The 18,422-nt window shown below is 42.5% G+C and overlaps 1 protein-coding gene across 3 annotated transcripts in view; it reads left to right on the top strand.

Moving 5' to 3' along the window:
- The window catches only part of LOC108704388 (voltage-dependent L-type calcium channel subunit alpha-1D), a 147,779-nt gene that overhangs the window by 8,061 nt on the left and 121,296 nt on the right, over positions 1-18,422 (top strand). For all 3 annotated transcript variants that reach the window (XM_041561867.1, XM_041561866.1, XM_041561868.1), the window contains exons 2-3: positions 6,805-7,126; positions 7,620-7,725. In XM_041561867.1, the coding sequence (XP_041417801.1) occupies positions 6,805-7,126; positions 7,620-7,725 (428 nt within the window). The remainder of the gene's footprint in view (positions 1-6,804; positions 7,127-7,619; positions 7,726-18,422) is intronic.

The raw sequence follows: 18,422 nt of genomic DNA, 5'->3' as shown, positions 1-18,422 counted from the left end.
TTAAGGTGACCAATTGCAAGTTGTGCTTCTGTTTGACTCTCCTCTGAAGAGTGACAGCATGGGATCCTCAAAGCAACTCTCAAAAGATCTGAAAACAAAGATTGTTCAGTATCAGGGTTTAGGGGAAGGCTACAAAAAGCATCTCAGAGGTTTAAACTGTCAGTTCCAACTGTAAGGAATGGAATGAGGAAATGGAAGGTCACAGGCACAGTTGCTGTAAAACCCGGGTCTGACAGGCCAAGAAAAATCCAGGAGCGACATATGCGGAGGATTGTGAGAATGTTACAGACAAGCCAAAGATCATCTCCAAAGACCTGCAAGAAGATCTTGCTGCAGATGCAGGTGTATCTGTACATCGTTCTACAATTCAACACAATTTGCACAAAGAACATGTGTATGGCAGGGGGATGAGAAGCCCTTTCTGCACTCACACAAACACACTCGCTTGTTCTATGGAAAAGATCATTTAGACACAGTCATTTTGGAACAAAGTGCTGTGAACTGATGAGACAAAAATTGAGTTAGTTGCTCATAACAAAAAGCGCTTTACATGGGGGAAGAAGAACACGACATTCCAAGAAAAACACCTGCTACCGACTGTCACATTTGGTGGAGGTCCCATCATGCTGTGGGGCTGTGTGGCTAGTTCAGGGGCTGTGTGGCTAGTTCAGGGGCTGTGTGGCTAGTTCAGGGACTACTGGGGCCCTTGTTAAAGTCGAGGGTCGGATGAATTCAACCCAATATCAACAAATTCTTCAGGATAATGTTCAAGCATCAGTCATAAAGTTGAAGTTCCGCTGCAGGGGTCGGATATTCCAACAAGACAATGACCCTAAACTCACTTGGAAATCTACAAAGACATTGACAAGACTGGTACCACGGAATTACATCTCCAACTAGTGGCGTTTCCACCATGGGAAGCTACGGCAAATTAACATAGAAATGATAATTAATGCCATGACTGGAGGGCAGAAGGGAGTTTTCTAGAACAACATCTGGGAGGGCTGGGAACAAGACAAGTCACTCAAAGTGATCAACAAATCACTTATTTCTCATTCTGCTGAAGAAACATCTTGAGTGAGATTCCCCATCATGAATAATGGATCTGTAAGGTTTCTGAGCATTGCTCCTCCTGCCATGGTGGGCACAGTACAGTATATAGAGATGTCACTATCACTGGGCTCACATAATGACTTGTGTTTGACAAGCAATAATGATATGGTTACAGTAATCCCAATGCCCACAGCATGGCCTGGCTGAGCTATATTTGGATTGATGCGCAGCCAGCTGTCAGCTTGATATATATCTGTATTCAGGCTGGTAATGGGGCCCCCTGCTAGCCAGCAATATTCACTTAGTGTGTGTAAACATAGCATATATACACATATATATATATATACACATGCACCTTTGTACTAGTGTTACTTATTCCTAAACCAGAGATACCCACTACTTCCTAAATAGAAAAACTGCTTTGCTCATTCCTGTATATTGTGTCACTGTCTGTGTATAGTCTGCTTGGGGGAGACCGTTGTCCTCAGATTCAGCTAAAAAAATAATAATAAAAATAAAAAAAATATATATATAACCCTATATAACCCTGATCATGTGGCATTATATTACCCTATATAACCCTGATCATGTTGCATTATATTACCCTATATAACCCTGATCATGTTGCATTATATTACCCTAAATTACCCTGATCATGTTGCATTATATAACCCTATATAACCCTGATCATGTTGCATTATATAACCCTATATAACCCTGATCATGTGGCATTATATTACCCTATATAACCCTGATGATGTGGCATTATATAACCCTATATAACCATGATCATGTTGCATTATATTACCCTATATAGCCCTGATCATGTTGCATTATATTACCCTATATAACCCTGATCATGTGTCATTATATAACCCTATATAACCCTGATTATGTGGCATTATATAACCCTATATAACCATGATCATGTTGCATTATATTAGCCTATATAACCATGATCATGTTGCATTATATTAGCCTATATAACCCTGATCATGTTGCATTATATAACCCTATATAACCCTGATCATGTTGCATTATATTACCCTATATAACCCTGATCATGTGGCATTATATTAACCTATATAACCCTGATCATGTTGCACTATATTACCCTATATAACCATGATCATGTTGCATTATATTACCCTATATAGCCCTGATCATGTTGCATTATATAACCCTATATAACCCTGATCGTCTTGCTTTATATTACCCTATATTACCATGATCATGTTGTATTATATAAACCTATATAACCATGATCATGTTGCATTATATAACCCTATATAACCCTGATCATGTTGCATTATATTACCCTATATAACCCTGATTATGTTGCATTATATTACCCTATATAACCCTGATCATGTGGCTTTATATTACCCTATATAACCCTGATCATGTGGCTTTATATTACCCTATATAACCCTGATCATGTTGCATTATATTACCCTATATAACCCTGATCATGTTGCATTATATTACCCTATATAACCCTGATCATGTGGCTTTATATTACCCTATATAACCCTGATCATGTTGCATTATATTACCCTATATAACCCTGATCATGTGGCTTTATATTACCCTATATAACCCTGATCATGTGGCTTTATATTACCCTATATAACCCTGATCATGTGGCATTATATTACCCTATATAACCCTGATCATGTGGCTTTATATTACCCTATATAACCCTGATCATGTTGCATTATATTACCCTATATAACCCTGATCATGTGCCATTATATAACCCGATATAACCCTGATCATGTTGCATTATATTACCCTATATAACCCTGATCATCTGCTTTATATTACCCTATATAACCCTGATCATGTTGCATTATATTACCCTATATAACCCTGATCATGTTGCATTAGCTGGACATTTTTCGTTTTGCCCTCGTTAATCAGGAAATATAGAAATGTTGTGTATAAAGAGAAAAGTGTAGGTAACTGATATCAGATCCAATGCTGAGAGCCCAGTGGTGCTGGAGGGGTTCGTAATACAAATCTGAGAGATTGTGACTGCAAACTTGACATTCATTTGTTTACAGATGACCTTGATGTGGGCACTAGGAGGAACTTCTCCTAACAGGACAAAATATTTGGCCAGTCTTTCCTCATAGCTAAGATTTTCCCTTTACCAGCTTAGTTGCCCTTCTCTGTCCCCTCTCTAATACAATAATGTCCTGTTTGAGTGATGGAGACCAAAACTGTAGGGCATATTCTAGATGGGGCCTTACCAGTGCTCTATACAGTGGGACCCCCTCCTCCCGTGACTCTCTGCCCCATTTAATACAACTCAAGACCTTATTTGCCCTTGATGCTGCTGACTGGCATTGCTTGCTACAGACAAGTTTATTATCTACAAGGACTCCAAGCTCCGTCTCCATTATGGATTTGCCTAGTGCAGTCCCATTAAGGGTATAAGTGGATATTGTTACATCCCAGGTGCAGGACTTTACATTTATCAACATTGAATCTCATTTGCCACTTAGCTGCCCAGATTGCCAGTTAGTCAAGATCCTGTTGCAAGTGCCACATCCTGGATGGAATTAATTGGGCTGATAGTTTTGTCTCATCTGCAAACACTGATACATTACTTACAATAGTTTTTTTTAACTATAGTCCAATGGAGCTCTGAAGTTAATTCTGACTATATTCCAATAGAGCTCTGAAGGTTCTTCTAACTATATTCTGATGGAGCTCTGAAGGTTCTTCTAACTATATGCCAATGGAGCTCTGAAGGTTTTTTTTTTATTATTATTATTATGATTTTTATTGCATAGTTCAGTACCACCTATACATTGCATTAGTATTGACACCATATTTTTTAAGAAATTTTCGACCATTTCTGGAAAAAGTTTTGGTGTTGGTTGTAGTAGTTTGTGTATTGAGGACAAGGTCTTCATGGGGGGTAAGTCCGTGGAGCATAGAAACTCAAATGGGAGCAGTGGTCGTCCAAAGGCCTGTATTCCACCTAGGCTTCTGTAATAATGTTGTATTTGGGATAGTGCAAATAAGTCTGCTATTTTGTCACAGTTTTTCTTTTGAAATGAACTTCTTCCAAAAATCAGTTATAAGTTATCGTAGATCAACCATTTGCGGAGTCTTGTGTTGCCCAGTCCTGGAGGGAAGGCTGGATTGTTTATTATTGGAAGCAATGGGGATGGATATTTGTATAGTTCGTATTTAGTTTTTAACTTGTCCCACATGTCTATTGTGGTGGCAAGTGTGGGGTGGTGTCGGTATGTAATTCGTCTGTGTAATAAGTCTATCCACGGCAGGTGGATGAGGTAGGAGTGTTCACGTGGTGAGACCAGTCTATTATCCTATTTAGAATGGCAGCTTCATAGTATGTGTCAGGGTTTGGTAAAGCTAGTCACGTTTTGTTTTAGCTCTTGTCAGGGTGTTAAAGCTTACCCATGGATGCTTTTCCTGAAGGTACTTCTAACTATATTCAATTGGAGCTATGAAGGTTCTTCTGAATATATTCCAGTGCAGCTCTGAATCTTCTATCTAACTTTACTCCAAAGGAGTTCTGATGGAACTTCTAATCAGTGGTGTAAGTAGACACCTAGGGGCACTGGTGCAAAACTCATAGAAGGAGGGCACAGTCACAATTCTAACAATATACCCCAAAACTAATAGAAGGACTAGATTCTGCCTGTCAGCTGAGTCCAGAAGCATTTAACTTAAACTGGTGCCTTTTTCCCTCCCTACCATTAGACATTGCATAGCTGAGGTCACATAGGGCGTCTCATGTATGTGCACGCTCGAATCCCACTGTTTCTAAGTGTCTGTAAAGAACAGGGAAAAAAGACAAAAATATAAAGACACTTTTGGCTGTGTACTTTCCCTCCCTGGACACAGGCCCCATTGGCCCTGGTGAAGTTGCACCTCCTGCACCCCTGGTAGTTACGCCACTGCTTCTAATCATAATCCAATGGGAAGGTGCTTCTGCCTATATATTGTCTAAGTCATTGCTTTTAACCATATTTGCATTGATCTTGGAAGTTGCTTCTAAACATTTTCCTAAAAAAACTGTAAGGTTGCTGGCAATCATATTCCCAGTCAACTACAAAGTTGCTTCCAACCATATGTGTTTGACTCAAAGCAAAATTCCATGGAAATTCTCAAGATGATTTAGAAATAGGAATGGGTTACAGTTTAAATCCCCAAAAAAGGCTAGGACTTGGTTCATTGCTTTATATCTCTTTCCTTTGCAACTTTTTCATGATTAATACTGGAATTCCAGTTCTTACAAGTTTTGGCAACTGATAAAATGCATAAACAAAAGTAAGCCCTTGGGGATTCTGGGAGTTGTAGTTTTGCAACATCTAAATCACCCAAGGTCTCTTTTTCTTTATTTGTTTTTGTTAAAATATTTATATTTCCTGGGCCTGGTGTTAATTCCAGTGTTCCCCTAATTGTGCACCTTCCATTCAGAGAAAATGTACAGTCGTTCCATTTTTATCCCAATTCACTCGCATTTTGTACTGATAGTGTGTTAATGTCACACAACCCTTATATTGACCTCTCATCTATTTCTTCTACTTCTAGTTAGTACATTATATAAAGTATATCCAATAAACCTGCAGTACATGAGTATATAGTGTTTTTTTATATTGGGATCAGATAACAGTTACACCCTGGAGAACTGCAGAACAGAAACAAGAGATCATAAACTTTAAGATGTGAGTACACTAACAGACCTTGGGTTCAGCAATATCCCTTCAGTAATTAATACAAGTTGAAGCTCAAAATCTTAATGGAATGGGTTGAATCTTATGTGCAACGACAGTTCAGCTAATCCCTAATTATCCAGTAGGCTGATAGCGGGGGGAAAACCTGAACATCATGTGTTTCTGACCTTCAATCAAGGTCTTCTTTTATTTCATTATGAAAAATCTGAGCTAAAATATTTGGTCTTCTGGGTTTTGGCATTAGCAAAATGTGCCAACTGTCTTTGGTTTTATAGCAAGATCGTTTTTTTGGAGTTTTGTAGTATCTGCCATTCTACAATAATAAGTGAACAATCAGATCAGCTCATAGCAAAATTACAGACATGTAGAACCATTGGGGTAACAGGTAACAGGGCAGCGATAGTTCCAGGGGGTCCTCAGGGCACAAATAAACACTCACCCCAAATCTCCCCCTAACTGGCCTCCAGACTGGACCCCCTTACCTCATAACAAGGTTACAGATATATAGAAACATTGGGGTGTCACCCTGCTATAGATCCAGGGGTACCCAGGGCACAAATAAGCACTCACCCCAAAACTCCCCCTAACTGACCTTCAGGCTGGGCCCCCTTAGCTCATAACAAGGTTACAGATATATAGAAACATTGGGGTGTCACCCTGCTATAGTTCCAGGGGTACCCAGGGTACAAATAAATACTCACCCCAAATCTCCCCCTAACTGGCCTTCAGACTGGACCCCCTTAGCTCATAACAAGGTTACAGATATATAGAAACATTGGGGTGTCACTCTGCTATAGTTCCAGGGGTACCCAGGGTACAAATAAGCACTCACCCCAAATCTCCCCCTAACTGACCTTCAGCCTGGGCCCCCTTAGCTCATAACAAGGTTACAGATATATAGAAACATTGGGGTGTCACCCTGCTATAGTTCCAGGGGTACCCAGGGTACAAATAAGCACTCACCCAAATCTCCCCCTATCTGGCCTTCAGGCTATATATATATATTAATTAATAAAATGCTTCTCGTTTACAGATTCAAACTATGCAAGTGGCACCCGGATTCCAGTCTCTCTTGACGGGCTGGCTTCGCAGTCGAAAGGTCGAGCACCTTCCAAACCGACAGTTTTATCCTGGCAAGCTGCCATCGATGCTGCAAGACAAGCCAAGGCTGCCCAAAGTATGAGCACCACTGAACCCTTGCCAGTCGGATCCCTATCCCAGAAAAAACGTCAGCAATATGCGAAGAGCAAAAAGCAAGGAGGAAGCTCCACCAACAACAGACCAACCCGTGCTCTATTCTGCCTGTCTCTCAATAACCCAATACGGAGAGCCTGCATCAGCATAGTGGAATGGAAGTATCCTTTTATTGTCATTCTCAGGACTTGCCAAGGAGACAGATAGTATCTGATATCCATGTGAAGGTCACTGTATTCTCAGTAGGGGATGCTCTGCTATCCCAGCCATTATTCCTCTGTAAGCACATGCACCTCACTCCAACTGGAGCTTCACTGCCATGAATTGAATTAACTACTTCTGTTACTCACTGAGCCCCCAGATCCACTGGTTTAATAGCACAGATAGAGCCATAAAGTCAGCACCATATACCCTGCGGAGTGACCCAGCTTGTCCCATGGCCGTATGATGTGTGACGATGGGCTGGGACACTATGTACAACTGTCCTACAGTCTGATAGGGAACAGCATTGGGACAAGTTGTGTTATTGTGGGATGCAGGTAATAATGGGGGGCTTTGCTGTTCTTACTAGTGACACCATGGCAGTACAGGGCTATGAAATAATGCTTGTGATCTGAACCCCATTTTGTATTAAGACCTTAACCCCATCTCCAGACCATTTGACATATTTATACTAGTGGCTATTTTTGCCAATTGTGTGGCCTTAGCTGTTTATATTCCATTTCCTCAAGATGATTCAAATTCAACAAACCACAACCTGGTAAGTACATTGCTCTTTCTTTTATCATATTGCTTGTGGGTGGCTTTCAACATTGCTTTGTTATCATATGGCATCATAGGACAAGATGTAGAAAGTAAGACAAGATGAAGACACTTGATCTACACAGTGATAGTAAGGCAAGGGGATGAGAGTAGGGCAAGATGGAGACCATTCACTGGGTTAAGGTGAAAGAGAACTGAGGCAGGAAGGAGGTGACAGTACAGCAAGATGGAGCCAGGTCAACAAGGTGTGGACAGTAGGGCAAGATGAAGACAGTTGAGTGATATGGTGACAATAGGCAAGATAATGACAGTAGGCCAAGATGGAGACCATTCACTGGGTTAAGATGGAGTCTACTGAGCATTATGGAGACAATTGGACAATCTGGAGACAGTTAAGCATGATGGTGACAGTAGAGCAAGATGGAGCCAGGTCAACAAGGGGTGGACAGTAGGGCAAGATGAAGGCAGTTGAGTGATATGGTGACAGTAGGCAAGATATTGACAGTAGGGCAAGATGGAGACCATTTACTGGGTTAAGAGGGAGTCCACTGAGCAAGATGGAGACAATTGGACAATCTTGAGATAGTTGAGCATGATGGTGACAGTAGAGCAAGATGGAGCCAGGTCAACGAGGTGTACACAGTAGGGAAAGATGAAGACAGTTGATATGGTGACAGTAGGCAAGATAATGACAGTAGGACAAGATGGAGACCATTCACTGGGTTAAGATGGAGTCAACTGATCAAGAAGAAGATAATTGGACACTCTGGAGACAGTTAAGCATGATGGTGACAGTAGAGCAAGGTGGGAACAGTAGGGCAAGATGAAGACAGTCGGACAACATGGTCACAATAGGCAAGATGATGACAGCAGGGCAAGATGGAGACAGTTCATTGGTTTAAGATGGATTTAGAAGAAGAAGTCAATAGTATAAGATAGAGACACTTAAGATTAAGCATGATGGTGATAGTGGAGCAAGTTTGACCCAGGTCTACAAGGTTGGGACAGTAGGACAAGATGGAGACAGTAGTTAAGTTGGAGACAGTTGAGCAAGATGGATATAGTAGGGAAAGATGGAGCCATTTGAACAAGATGGCAAAAGTAGGACAAGATGGAGACAGTAGGTTAAGTTGGAGACAGTTGAGCAAGATGGAGACAGTAGGGCAAGATGGAGCCATTTGAACAACATGGCAACCTAGGGGAAGATGAAGCCAGTTGAGCAAAATTGTAGGACAAGATGGAGACAGTAGGTTAAGAGTGAGACATTTGACCAAAAACATTAGGGCAAAATGACAAACATAACAAGTGTAGACACCTGTTGACAAAGAAACAACAGCCATGTATTTGTTACTAATATATTTATGGTCTTTAAGAAGTTGCATTGGGATCAGTTTGGTGCCTATTAAATACAGATATTGGTCCAATTATCCAGAATCCTTGGGAGCTGAGGCTTGTGAATTAGAAGTTTTTTTTAATGCTGCATGAAATCTATTTTAGGGAAATCTTAATGACGAGGGTTCAAGCTCCTGTCTCCTCTTCCCCCTCCCTTTAGTTCCAGGAAAAAAATAAGGAAGAAAAGAAGCTGGATTTGGCAGCTGATTGGGGGCCTCTGGTGTGATGGTTTTTCAGACCCTGTTATTAATTCCATGTTGTTACTTGGTGGAAAAGTTCTGCTTTTTTCCTGATGATTTGAGTGGAACGTTTGGGCTGTTTTCTTCCTTAGACTGATGTTGAATTGTGCTTGTTGGTGATTGCTAGTGAGTTTCATGAGTTTCTATTGGCTGCAGGGCAACCTTGCACTATACTAGGATTTTATTATGGGAAGCAGATAAGTTCAGCCGTGAAACAAGTGCATTTATCTGAGATATGTTTAATTAATAATATAATTGATGGCGTTTGCTTTGCGGCCAATTACAGGAAGTCTTCCCACCCAGGTCTTGTGCTCTTCCCTCCAGGTCAATGATTGGCCCATTGCATGTACCCGTGAACCCCCAAATGCTCCCCTGCTGATTCCATTGGAAAGGGAAAGTCATGTAGATAATAATGTGGTTGAGGCTTTTACTCCCAACAATAAGGACATCAGAGTCTATAAACCACCAGGTTCTACGTGAAAATATAAAAAAAAAATCTTTTTTTTTTTTATTACAAAAGAAAGGATGAAATGATTTAATGCAACTTGAGTGAATACAGGGATTTCCTTATCTAGGAATTGCTTCGTTACTGCTAATTTGTTCTTTTGCCCAGAGTTATGGTTAATGTGATTTCTTTGTTTAATTGTCAGCGAGCAGACAAGCTGCTAAGATTAGCCCTTGGGCCGGATTAGCTGCAAATAAATAGGACACAAGGTTAAGTGAGAGTCGCTTCGGTGTCACTGGCAGTTACGGGAGCTGATTTCCCTGCCATAATGTTCATTTATTTGTTTGGAAACTCAGTGTCACTTTACCCTTGTCATTAATGTGCCATAGAAATGTATGTGTATCATAAACCGCACCGGGAACCCACCAGAACCTTCCTCTGGTCTAACCTGCACTGCCTGCTGCTGCCAGCTTGTAACATGGCTGCTGAGTGCCAGAGCTCCCCGGCTCCGTGCTCTGCACCCCAACATAGCAGCCTCCACAGAACAGCAGATGTAGGTGACAATAGTGCGGAATTGTAGGTATAATATAAAAAGATGGAGACAGTGAGGCCAGATTGAGAAAGGCAAGATAACAGCCTTGTACCTTTATATGGTCACAGACCCCTCAGTGACTTCTAATATCCTTATCATTTACAGTAGGGGGTACATTATCCCTTATAATACATGAGTGATACTCAGAGTTCCCTGTATAACTCAGCCTGCAGCCTTGTGCCTTTATATGGTCACAGAACAACCCCTCAGTGACTTCTAATATCCTTATCATTTACAGTAGGGGGTATATTATCCCTTATAATACATGAGTGATACTCAGAGTTCCCTGTATAACTCAGCCTGCAGCCTTGTGCCTTTATATGGTCACAGAACAACCCCTCAGTGACTTCTAATATCCTTATCATTTACAGTAGGGGGTACATTATCCCTTATAATACACGAGTGATACTCAGAGTTCCCTGTATAACTCAGCCTGCAGCCTTGTGTCTTTATATGGTCACAGACCCCCTCAGTGACTTCTAATATCCTTATCATTTACAGTAGGGGCTACATTATCCCTTATAATACATGAGTGATACTCAGAGTTCCCTGTATAACTCAGCCTGCAGCCTTGTGCCTTTATATGGTCACAGAACAACCCCTCAGTGACTTTGAATATCCTTATCATTTACAGTAGGGGGTACATTATCCCTTATAATACACGAGTGATACTCAGAGTTCCCTGTATAACTCAGCCTGCAGCCTTGTGCCTTTATATGGTCACAGAACAACCCCTCAGTGACTTCTAATATCCTTATCATTTATGGTAGGGGGTACATTTTCTCTTATAATACATGAGTGATACTCAGAGTTCCCTGTATTACTCAGCCTGCAGCCTTGTGCCTTTATATGGTCACAGAACAACCCCTCAGTGACCTCTAATATCCTTATCATTTACAGTAGGGGGTACATTATCCCTTATAATACATGAGTGATACTCAGAGTTCCCTGTATAACTCAGCCTGCAGCCTTGCGCCTTTAAATGGTCACAGAACAACCCCTCAGTGACCTCTAATATCCTTATCATTTACAGTAGGGGGTACATTATCCCTTATAATACATGAGTGATACTCAGAGTTCCCTGTATAACTCAGCCTGCAGCCTTGTGTCTTTATATGGTCACAGAACAACCCCTCAGTGACTTCTAATATCCTTATCATTTATGGTAGGGGGTACATTTTCTCTTATAATACATGAGTGATACTCAGAGTTCCCTGTATAACTCAGCCTGCAGCCTTGTGCCTTTATATGGTCACAGAACAACCCCTCAGTGACTTCTAATATCCTTATCATTTACAGTAGGGGGTACATTATCCCTTATAATACATGAGTGATACTCCGAGTTCCCTGTATAACTCAGCCTGCAGCCTTGTGCCTTTATATGGTCACAGAACAACCCCTCAGTGACCTCTAATATCCTTATCATTTACAGTAGGGGGTACATTATCCCTTATAATACATGAGTGATACTCAGAGTTCCCTGTATAACTCAGCCTGCAGCCTTGTGTCTTTATATGGTCACAGAACAACCCCTCAGTGACTTCTAATATCCTTATCATTTACAGTAGGGGGTACATTATCCCTTATAATACATGAGTGATACTCAGAGTTCCCTGTATAACTCAGCCTGCAGCCTTGCGCCTTTAAATGGTCACAGAACAACCCCTCAGTGACCTCTAATATCCTTATCATTTACAGTAGGGGGTACATTATCCCTTATAATACATGAGTGATACTCAGAGTTCCCTGTATAACTCAGCCTGCAGCCTTGTGCCTTTATATGGTCACAGAACAACCCCTCAGTGACTTCTAATATCCTTATCATTTACGGTAGGGGGTACATTATCCCTCACATGTCAGTGAGTACTTCCTGCTATATATTAATTATTTCAGTAATTAAGTGTGTGTGTGAGAGGAGGCAGTTTTTGGGGGTACAGAAGTGCACTAGAGAACTCACAGTGAGTCGATAGGAATGATAGAAAATATAATTGTTTCATAATATATTCAGGTTTGCTTTCTGGCTGAGTTTGTTGAATTGGGAGCCCAGACTGCAGATTATTGAGTGGCTAAAATTGACTCGGCCGGCCACCCCTGCTGATCCCTAGTTTGTGATTTGATCTGAACACGAGGGGATTGCTGAGAATAAGCCAAAGTGCTTCTCATGCTCTTTATTTGCTGAACATTCATCTTAAAATAGCAACAAAGCATTTCCTTAAGGAAACATTACTAGTGGCTCCAGTGTAACCACAGCTTTCTGATTGTCCTGTCCCAGGGTTATTTTATTCTTGCACTTCATTTACCCCCTGGCAGGATTCGTTGGCTCGTTACAATAAAGAAGCCCCGGTGAGTTTGGTTTGTCGGCACGTGAAGTCGAATCAGATGGGCCCCTCTTTATCTAAAGTTCTCCAATCAATGGACAAATATGGAAATCATGAATACAGAGGCACAGGCAGCACTGTACTCACTGGGTGGCCCCTGTTCTCTGGAGCACAAGGTGCAAAGTAGAAGTGAGGGGCCCCTGGAATTAAGGTGCAGCAGTGTTGGTAAAGTTGCAGGGTCGTCAGTGTAGATGCGAGTGGCACCATTTTCATATTCGCTAGTCACTTGAATTCACAGAAATAACATCTCCTAAAGGCTGGTGTGAGTTCCGGGGCTCCCATGCGACCCTCTTCCCTGTACTTTGCACCCAGCACCCATTCATCCGAGCTGAACTGCCACACGTTCTGTCCATAATGAGTGGTGGCTTTTCCCAGCTTTGCTACGTACTCCTTGCCCATTCATTGCTCAGGTGGAGGCACCCATGTGATATTAGGGTGTATGATAGAGCACCCGTGTGTAGGGTAGGGGTGAGCATGGACTCTGAGGTCCCAGTTTCTTTAGCTGCAGTGTAAGTAAACCTTGGGCAGTGGCTTAGTGTCATGTTGTGACTTTCTAATGCTATTATTCACTGCAATCTAATTACCTTCTCATTTCCATCAGAAAGAATCAGGCGCCAGGAAATTATATTTAAATATAAGGGCAGCAAGTAAATACACCCCCCAGTATAGAGCCGTCAGAACTGCAGGACCAGTGTCGCATGGAGCTGATTTGGGCACTTTATGTGATGTGTTATTAAAGGGATTCTGCCAAGATTTGTATGATGTCGTTTTTATTTCTAAATGACACTGTTTACACTGCAAATAATTCACTGTACAATATAAAATGTCATTCCTGAAGCAGCAAGTGTATTTAGTTGTAATATTGGTGTGTAGGTGCATCTCAGCTCATTTTGCCTGGTCATGTGATTTCAGAAAGAGCCAGCACTTTAGGATGGAACTGCTTTCTGGCAGCCTGTTGTTTCTCCTACTCAATGTAACTGAATGTGTCTCAGTGGGACCTGGATTTTACTATTGAGTGTTGTTCTTAGATCTACCAGGCAGCTGTTATCTTGTGTTAGGGAGCTGCTATCTGGTTACCTTCCCATTGTTCTGTTGTTAGGCTGCTGGGGGAGGGGGTGATATCACTCCAACTTGCAGTACAGCAGTAAAGAGTGACTGAAGTTTATCAGAGCACAAGTCACATGACTGGGGGCAGCTGGGAAACTGACAATATGTCTAGCCCCATATCAGATTTCCAAATTAAATATAAAAAAAATCTTTTTGAGAAATGGATTTCAGTGCAGAATTCTGCTGGAGCAGCACTATTAACTGAAAAAAAATTCCCATGACAGTATCCCTTTAAGTAGTTAAGTAACCCAAAACATCCTGCCATATTCTCACACACGGAGGTGCCCATACACGGGTCAGTAAGTGTAATAATATATCTGGGGACTATACATTAATAGCGCATGTGTATACACAAAACAATAAGCTGCTGATGGTGTTTGTGCCACCCTGGGACCTCGTTGTGGATCTTCAATCAGTTTTGGGGTCGAGAGGTGCAAGACATTCCCACCTATTGTACCTCTTCTGTATTCATGACGGGCAGGTGCCCTCTACCAACTTATACAGGGCTGGTTCACCATTAAGTTAATTCCTCGTATGTTATAGAATGGTCAATTGTAAGCAACTTATTTTTTATAGCGTTTGTATTATTTCCCTTCTTCTTCTGACTCTTTGCAGCTTTCAAATTGGGGTCACTGACCCCATCTAAAAAACAAATGCTCTGTAAGGCTACACCTTTATTGTTGTTACTTTTTATTGCTCATCTTTCTATTCAGGCCTCTCCTATTCATATTCCAGTCTCTTATTCAAATCAGTGCATGGTTGCTAGGGGAATTTGGACCCTAGCAACCAGACAGCTGAAATTGCAAACTGGAGAGCTGCTGAATAAAAAGCTAAATAACTCAAAAACTAAAACAAATAATAAAAAATGAAAAACAATTGCAAATTGTCTCAGTATATCACTCTGTATACCATACTAACAGTTGATTTAAAGGTGAACAACCCCTTTGAGTTGTATTTAATTCAGAGAGTAGCCTTCTGACCCAGCAGATTCATCCCCCCGGTCCAGAAGATGAGCCTCCCGTACTGGAGAGAAGCGACTGTGTGACACTAATTAGATAAGTTAAGAAGTGGCAGTTTCATAATGGCGGTTCTTCTGAGCAGACGGGCGCAGGTTGTAACCCAATTAATGTCAAGAATTTATCAAGTGGCGCGCGTACAAACGTATCATCACGTTGTTAATTATCCTTTATATTTTTGGGGCTCTTGGAAAGCCTTGAAGTCGCGTGTTTATTTGCAGGTACGAAAGGGATTCAAAGCAGCCGAATGACGGCGCCTGAAATGTTTCACATGAATAAATCATTAGGGAGGTGAGATAAAAGCACAGAGGGGACATAAAGACACCCCACTGCAGGCTCCTTCCCAATGATCAAACGCCGCACACGGAAATCTACCCTGTAATTATTTTGTGATGAAGAAATGCGCTCCCTCCAAATACTCATTATTTGCACACTTCTCATTGACTGGCACTTTATTGCCACAGCATTTAGTTATGTCATTTCATTTAAAGGGTACAGCTGCCTCCCCAACATCTCATTCCTAACCAAGGGGTTTAATATTGCGCTGTGTCGCCCTTGATGCAATAACTACCCCGGTGCTTCTGGGAAGGTCCCACTAGATGTTGGAACATTGTTGCTGGGAGTTGCTTCCATTCAGCCATAATAGTGAGGTTGGGCACTGATGTTGGGGATCAGGCTCACAGTCGGGGTTCCAATTCATCCCACAGGGATTCAGTTGGGTTGAGGGCTCTGTGCAGTCAGATTCTTCCCATCTCAGCAAATCCATTCTGTACTGACCTGGCTCTGTGCATGGGGGATATTATTGTGCTGGAACAGGAAAGGGCCCCCCCAAACTGTTCCACAAAGTAGGAATCATGGAATTGTCAGGAATATCATTGTACCCTGTAGCTTTAATATTTCACTGGAACCAGGGGCCCAAACCACAGTGTCGGACTGGCCTACCCAATGCCGGGCCTACTCGGCCGGGCGCCCTAGGCAACCCGGCCAATACTTCGCCCCCACCGCTCGCACATGCGCAGAAGGCAAGGACGCGTGCGCTGAAACCGCGCGAGTGCGCATGCGTAAACTATGTAGAAGTGCGGCCACAGCTAATGAACATAGCGGTCTGAGCTAGGGGAAGGCGTCAGAAGAGGTACGTGCCTGGCGCCCCTGTGCCTTTGTGCCCTAGGCAAGTGCCTCTTCTGCCTACCCCTAGTTCCGGCCCTGGGCCTACCGGGAAATCAGGAAAACTCCCGGTGGGCCAAAGTGTCAGTGGGCCCTCATGCTGCTAAACACTTGGCCTATTTCATGGTAAGAAAGAATAATAGTACTGAGAGTGGGCCCCTGGTCTAAATGTTCTTGGGCCCCTGGTCTAAGGTTTTTGGGTGGGCCCCTGGTATCCCAGTCAAACACTGCCAAACCATGAAACCAGCCCAATATTCTTCTTCCACCAAACAGTACCATTGAATTATACATTCAGGCAGGTAGTGTCTCCTGGCAATTGCCCAACCCAGTCTATCCCATAAAACTGCCAGATGGGGAGATGCCATTTATCCCTCCACAAGGCACGTTCCCACTGCTCCAGAGCCCAGCGGAGGCGCTTTTAGCCCACTCCGGCCAATTCTTGGCACTGCTTGTGGTGCCGTTGGGTTTGTGTGCAGCTGCTCACCAATAAAACTACAGGTTACAAATGAATAGTCTCACCTGAGCCTGATGTTGTTTCCATGGACAGTTTAGGACTGAGTGTTCCGATTTAGGATATTGTAACAGACTTTTGGCCAGAAATGTGTCTGAATAACTTGGCAACATAGTGTAGCTGGAAAGCAGTAAGAGGGTGCTGGAGGGCTGCCCTGTGCATATCGGACCCTGTTTAGCCTGGAAATAGCAATTGACTCCTTGGGCGGCCGACATGGCAGAGTTCATTAAATCCAGTAATGTCAGAACCGGGGAGCGGCTGAAATTGCTTCAACATAAACAGACAAAGTGCAGAGACGCTCATAAAAGCCCAGTGAACTAATGTATTGGGTTTTGTCCCCAGAATATAGAAAAGTACGGATCCGCACACACTTTATCTTCAAGCAGATGGGGGTTAACCCAAGTTTATTGTGCCACCACTAAGATCAACGTTTCGGGGGGGTTTACCCACCCTTCATCAGGTAAACCCCCCCGAAACGTTGATCTTAGTGGTGGCACAATAAACTTGGGTTAACCCCCATCTGCTTGAAGATAAAGTGTGTGCGGATCCGTACTTTTCTATATTCTTCTATAAGGGACCTTGCCGGGTCCACGGAGACCCAGCACCACTGGAAGTAGAGGAGTAAATATACAGGAGTGCGGTGGTGAGAATTTTCATATATTTATGTCCCCAGAGACATCAGCTGAGTCCAGGCCCAGACTGGGATTCACAATTGGCCCTGGCACACAAAGGCCCAAGCAGCCCCCCACCAGCCTAATAAATAGTCACTGTCTGTGGCAACTTACAGCAGCCCCTCTGGCATGTGCCAGAACCCACAGATTGCCAGTCTGGACTTGGCTGAGCCCGTGTCATTAGGGTGAGGAAGGATGAGCCATTGTTTAGTGGGAAGGAAATCCAGGACTGGATAATAATGTGGCTGTGAGCTGGGTGCTGTCTGTGAATAGGGGGTTCTATGGTGTTGCACCTGTATGTGCTGAACTCTGACTTTACACCAGACCCTTAGTGTCACTTAGTTCTCTTGTACTTCTGTCCGAGGTCTTTTTAAGTGGTAGAAGTTGTACAGAATTGACGGCACCACTAGAGGGGAATTAGATGTGCCCATTGTTGCCCCCTTCACTGCACCCGCACTTATTACAGGGTTTCCTCTCTTCTTCTTGGTGCCGTTTGTCTCATCTGAAAAGATCATTCACCGGCGACTGTTTACTTATAAACCAAATATTATCCCGAAACTGTTATATTTAATGGGACCCTGAGGCCTGGGAACACTTAGCTCCATCATATGGCTCATTGTAACCTGATGTCCACTTTTGTTTGTTGTTTCTATAAAGCAGGGACTTACCTTAACCTTCAGTGACCTTCTTCCTCCTTGTTTCAGATAAACTACCCTCTACAATGTATATATGAATATAATAAACAACATCAACTCACCATGACCTGCATAAAAGCACTTAGCCTGCAGCCTTGTGTCTTTATATGGTCACAGAACAACCCCTCAGTGACTTCTAATATCCTTATCATTTACAGTAGGGGGTACATTATCCCTTATAATACATGAGTGATACTCAGAGTTCCCTGTATAACTCAGCCTGCAGCCTTGTGCCTTTATATGGTCACAGAACAACCCCTCAGTGACTTCTAATATCCTTATCATTTACAGTAGGGGGTACATTATCCCTTATAATACATGAGTGATACTCAGAGTTCCCTGTATAACTCAGCCTGCAGCCTTGTGCCTTTATATGGTCACAGAACAACCCCTCAGTGACTTCTAATATCCTTATCATTTACAGTAGGGGGTACATTATCCCTTATAATACATGAGTGATACTCAGAGTTCCCTGTATAACTCAG

The sequence above is a fragment of the Xenopus laevis genome, chromosome 4S (assembly GCF_017654675.1).
Source record: "Xenopus laevis strain J_2021 chromosome 4S, Xenopus_laevis_v10.1, whole genome shotgun sequence".
In the NCBI taxonomy this organism is placed as follows: domain Eukaryota; kingdom Metazoa; phylum Chordata; class Amphibia; order Anura; family Pipidae; genus Xenopus; species Xenopus laevis.
Note: the sequence above shows the minus strand (reverse complement) of the source record. Positions and strands in the feature narration are given on the sequence as shown.